The sequence below is a fragment of the Populus trichocarpa genome, chromosome 12, assembly GCF_000002775.5.
Source record: "Populus trichocarpa isolate Nisqually-1 chromosome 12, P.trichocarpa_v4.1, whole genome shotgun sequence".
Classification (NCBI taxonomy): domain Eukaryota; kingdom Viridiplantae; phylum Streptophyta; class Magnoliopsida; order Malpighiales; family Salicaceae; genus Populus; species Populus trichocarpa.
The window spans coordinates 2,172,402-2,178,199 of record NC_037296.2 but is presented as its reverse complement, the minus strand read 5'-3'; the positions used below and the strand labels follow the sequence as shown (position 1 = coordinate 2,178,199).

The 5,798-nt window shown below is 33.5% G+C and overlaps 1 protein-coding gene across 1 annotated transcript; it reads left to right on the top strand.

Moving 5' to 3' along the window:
- Positions 1–2,287: 2,287 nt before the first annotated feature.
- On the top strand, positions 2,288–5,330 carry LOC18103652 (receptor-like protein Cf-9). Its single transcript, XM_024593007.2, has 2 exons — positions 2,288–4,961; positions 5,128–5,330. The coding sequence occupies exon 1, from the start codon at positions 2,411–2,413 to the stop codon at positions 4,937–4,939; it is 2,529 nt and encodes an 842-aa protein (XP_024448775.2). The 5' UTR covers positions 2,288–2,410; the 3' UTR covers positions 4,940–4,961; positions 5,128–5,330.
- Positions 5,331–5,798: the final 468 nt, after the last annotated feature.

The window sequence follows — 5,798 nt, the reverse complement described above, 5'->3', positions numbered from 1 at the left end:
AATTAGCGTTATTGCCTATTTGTTAGAAAATTAATTAAGGAGGTAATATCTCACGTATCTTAAATTTGATTAAGACGGTATAACTTTTACGCAGAGTAACGATCTATGGAAGCAGGTGAGACAATATGATGAAGACTTGGGCAGAAACATGGAATATATCAGGCATGAAAGAGCAGTGCTTCACAGAAATTTCATTGCTAAATACAAAATAGAAAAACATCTCTGAACATTCAAAGTAAGTTGTTAGTGCTCAAGAAATTTTTTATATACAAAGATTTGGGGTCAAGAAAAAGGACAGACGGAGTTGTTAGTACTCAAGATTGCTTTTTTTTTTTTTACTAAAGAAATTGAATGAATAGAACAATCTATGATTGTTAATGTTTTTATTTTATTTTTTTATTGCAGCACAATTTCAATAAAGGTTTTACCTCGTGAGATACCAAGTAGAGTTGACATTGGAACAACACTTAAGTGGCAGATTCATAGTGCTGGATTTCTGCGTTATTCATTTTTGTTTTCAGTTAATTGGGTGTAACTTCCATGAAAAGAAGTCAATGTATGTAATAGTTAATTAACAGATGAGAGGAGTTCATTATTGCCCTCCTCATAAACCATTGTTCACTTGAACGTTTAATTTTTTTTTTTTTTTTTGCTTTTCTTAAAAAAAAATCAATTTCATTCTTCAATGAGCTTGCTTATCTTAGTTTTATGATTTGGATCACTAGTTTTATCCTTTAATATTTAATTAATTTAGAACAAAACTTCATAATTTTTTTTAATTTGTTTTTTATGAAATTATCTTGGTCTCATTACCTAAATCATGAGTTTGACAAATTAACCCAGATTAATTCAAATTATTTTTTTTATGTCTTTTGTTTAATTTTTTTTTTCAAATTTATCCTTCAACATTGAGTTGATTGAGAATTGAACATCATAATTTATTTTAATTTGCTTTCTAAAAAGTTATCCTAGTCACATAATCCAAGTTGCGAGTTTAACATGCTAGTCCAAGCTGACTCAAGCTGCTTGTTTTTTTTAATTGGATTTTTTTTTAATTTTATCCTTCAATATTAGGTTGATTAAGAATTGAATTTCATAATTTATTTTGATTTGCTTTTTATAGGGATATCCTGGTATCATGATCCAATATATTTTTGTCTCAATATTTTACAAAAAAAGATGTCGTCTTGAAATTGTTTTTAGTCAAACTAAATTTTTAACGGTTGTCCATGTTTTTTTTTAGTCGTCAAGTTGACGTAGTCATATCAGATAAACTCCTACATGGTTTACATATTATTTTTTACTAGAAAACATATTAGCAACACTTCAATGATTTTTTATGTTAAAAAAATTTATTTGACCCACTGCATGATACGGGTTAATGATCTAATGTTAACTATAAAACCCTGTTTTATATTAGCAAGTCAATATTAACAAGTAGACATAACTAAAACAAAAACAATAAAGAAATTAAGAACAACTAACATATGTAATTTTCTTTAAATACTAGTTTCTTAAAAAAAGAACGAAAACCATGATGTTTTGGAGAAAAAAAATTAAACCGAGTTTTGATTAACTCAAACTCAACTTAATTTGAAACCCAACCCATCCTCCTTCTTGGTAAAGAAATCAAAGGAAGTTCTAATAAGAGCAAAAGTTGAATCTATTAGCACATAGCCTTGCTGCAAATGTAAGGATATTATCTACTCTTGAAAAAAATGACAATTTTCGAAATTAATATTGCCATGTTTCCAACATTCTTGTATAGTCAACAAAGGGATCTGATTGTTTGGAAATATTTGCAATTGAATAATTCAACCTGCAGTTCCATATTCACAAAAGGACAGACCAAGTGACGATTGGTTTTCCCTTGTTGATGCTGGAAAAGAAAGATCTTTTAGGCCTACACTAACTTGGTAATCTTGAGGGCAAGAACCTTGAAACTCCGATCTTTGTCAGTTTTAGCACGCTTCTCTGTTTTCCGGTAGTGGTTCAGTCAACTAAAGGACCTACTTTGTGTGGAAATATTTGCAATTGAATTCAGTTTCATATACAATATATCCTGAACATTCGTTTTCCTTGTTGATGGTCAAGGCAAGCTTCGCAGAAATTTCATTGCTAAATACAGTATAGAAAAACATCTCTGAACTTAGTTGTTAGTGCTCAAGAAATTTCATTTCTTACACAATTTTTTTTATATATAAAATGACTTTGGGGTCAAGAAAAAGGACAGACCAAGTTGTTAGTACTCAAGGTTGGTTTCTTTTTAGTTTTTACTACAGAAACTGAATGAACAGAAGAATCTAAGATTGGTTTGTCTATAAATACTACTAATAGTGCCTTTCTTTATTTCTCATCTCTCCCCAATCGTTCAGCATTCCAAATATACTTTGAATCCTGAAAAGCCAACATGAAGTTTTCATTATCCCTCTCTCAATTTCTCTGTTCCATTTTGTTTCTCTTCCATTTTCATACAACAATTTCATCATCATTCTCCTTAAATCACTCCTCTTCTAATCATTTGTGTGCTCATCACCAAAGTCTTTCTCTCCTTCAATTCAAACAATCCTTTTCCATTAAGAGTTCTGCTTATTGGGAGGATTGCCAACCCAAGACAGAGTCATGGAAAGACGGTACAGATTGCTGCTTGTGGGATGGGGTCACTTGTGATATGAAAACCGGGCAAGTCACTGGACTGAACCTCTCTTGCAGTATGCTTTATGGCACCCTCCATTCCAATAATTCTCTCTTCTCTCTTCATCATCTTCAGAAGCTCGATCTCTCTTTCAATGATTTCAACTCCTCCCATATTTCTTCTCGATTTGGCCAGTTTTCCAATCTGACACATCTTAATCTAAATTATTCCAATTTCGCAGGCCAAGTTCCATTAGAAGTCTCCCGTCTCTCCAAATTGATTTCTCTTAATCTCTCTGGAAACAACCATCTAAGTGTAGAACCAGTTTCTTTTGACAAGCTTGTTCGAAACCTAACCAAGCTAAGAGATCTCGATTTGAGTTCTGTAAATATGTCTTTGGTTGCACCTAATTCCTTGACGAATCTGTCCTCTTCTTTGTCATCTCTTTACCTTTGGGGTTGCGGATTGCAAGGGAAAATCCCGGGTAATATCTTTCTCCTACCAAACCTTGAATTACTCATTCTGCGAGACAATGAAGGCCTCACTGGCTCTTTTCCTTCCTCCAATGTGAGTAATGTCCTCTGGCTGTTGGACCTTTCTGATACAAGAATTTCAATTTATCTAGAAAATGACTCCATCAGTAATTTAAAGTCGTTAGAGTATATGTTACTTAGTAATTGTAACATTGTTGGGTCAAAACTAGCTCTGTTTGGTAATCTTACACGGCTCTTTCAATTAGACCTCACAAACAACAATTTTAGTAGACAGATTCCATCTTCATTTGGAAACCTTGTGCAGCTTCGTTACTTGGATCTCAGTTCCAATAATTTTATGGGTCAGATTCCAGATTTTTTCGCTAACCTAACCCTGCTCGCAGATTTAGATTTATCAAACAATCAACTCAATGGGACGATACCATCCTTTTTATTTGCTCTCCCTTCTTTATGGAATTTGGACCTTCATAATAATCAATTCATAGGCAATATAGGTGAATTCCAACACAATTCATTGCAATACCTTGATTTGAGCAAAAACTCCTTGCATGGTCCAATCCCAAGTTCAATTTTCAATCAAGAGAACTTGGTAGTTCTTATTCTTGCATCCAACAGTAACTTGACATGGGAGGTTCCTTCTTCAATTTGCAAGTTAAAATTCCTGCGAGTCCTGGACCTTTCCAACAATGACTTGAGTGGTTCTGCACCACAATGTTTGGGAAACTTCAGCAACAGACTCTCAATTTTGGATCTAGGCATGAACAATCTCCGAGGCACTATTCCATCAACATTTTCAGAGGGAAGTAACTTGGAATATCTCAACCTCAATGGCAATGAATTAGAAGGGAAAATACCGATGTCTATTGTCAAGTGCACAATGCTGAAGTTTCTTAATCTTGGTAACAATAAGATTGAGGATACATTCCCCTATTTCCTAGGAATGCTTCCGGAGCTAAAGATTCTTGTTCTAAAATCCAATAAACTCCAAGGTTTTATGAAGGGTCCGACTACTTTTAATTCCTTCTCCGCATTACGTATTCTTGACATCTCTGGAAATAATTTGAGTGGATCATTACCAGAAGAGTTTTTCAATAGTCTTGAAGGAATGATGACTGTCGATCAAGATATGATTTACATGACGGCAAGAACTTACTCTGGCTACACCTATTCAATAAAAATGACATGGAAAGGGTTGGAAATTGAATTTGTGAAAATCCGAAGTTTCTTCAGATTATTTGATTTATCAAACAACAGTTTCACCGGTGAGATTCCAGAACTAATTGGAAAGCTTGAAGGACTTCAACAACTTAACCTCTCTCACAATTCCCTTACAGGCCATATCCAATCATCATTACGGTTTTTAACCAATCTAGAGTCATTAGATATGTCTTCAAATATGCTTACGGGAAGGATTCCTGTGCAGTTGACAGATCTAACATTTCTTGCAATCTTAAACCTTTCACAAAACAAACTCGAGGGGCCCATACCTGTTGGGATGCAGTTCAACACGTTTGATGCAAGCTCATTTCAAGGAAACTTGGGTTTATGTGGAATCCAAGTGCTAACAGAATGCAACAATGGCGCGGTACCACCATTACCGCCATTAAACTTTAATGAAGAAGATGGGTTTGGATGGAAAGTTGTGGCAATGGGGTATGGATGTGGGTTTGTATTTGGAGTCACAATGGGTTATATTGTGTTTAGAACAAGACGACCTGCATGGTTTCATAGCATGGTTGAACGTCAATGGAATCTGAAGGCAGGAAGAACAAAGAAGAATGCTCGCATACATGGTGCAAGAAGAAATTAAAAAATGCATTTGGTAAATTCAAGTAAGTTTTGCAAGCTTTTGATATTTTCAGGTTTTATTAGCAAAGTTTGTGTGAGACTATCTTTTCTTTGCTATTTCATTTGATAAGTCTAACATTTCTAATTCTATGAGTATAGAACTATAAGTATTCATGACTACTGAAGGTTATATGTTTTTTTTTATTGCAGTACAATTTCAATGAAGGTTTTACCTCACGAGATACCAAGTAGAGTTGATATTGGAACAACATTAAAGTGGCAGATTCATAGTATTGGATTTCTGTTGTTCATTTTTTTTTTTTTTACTTCTATGAAAAAAAGTCAAATTAATGTAATAGTTAATGTATGTTGTAGTTTATGTTAACTATAAAATCATGCTTTATATTAGCAAATGAATATTAATTAGTAGAGAGAAATAGAACAAAAACAATTAAGAAATTAAGAACAACAAATATAGTTAAATTTCTTTAAATGTATAAAAAATATTTTAAATGTGATAATACTAGTTTTGAGACACGCCAAAATGAACTGATATAGAAAATTTTAGTATCAAACGAAGATTTGGAATGAATTTCAGAACGGTATTTGTAAACCTTGATTTGAAGAATCTTATCCACCTTATCTTAAAGCTTCCTTCACATTACACTCCTGACCTGGAAATAACAAATATTTCGGTTCTCAATTCTCTCTCTGTGCATGCAAACACATGGAGTCTGAGAGACAATGGTAGGGAAAAAGGGACCTTATTCTGCAGTAGCACTTCTCTTAGTCTTCCAATCTTCCTGGTGATTTTGCAGGTTTTGTTGATGAGTTTAAGGCTTTTAGGCCTCTAGGAACTGTGTGTTGTTACTTATTTTTGA

What these genes read in the sequence shown, in the direction of transcription:
- LOC18103652 (XM_024593007.2), top strand. Translation starts at nt 2,411, where the DNA reads ATGAAGTTTTCATTATCCCTCTCTCAATTTCTCTGTTCCATTTTGTTT.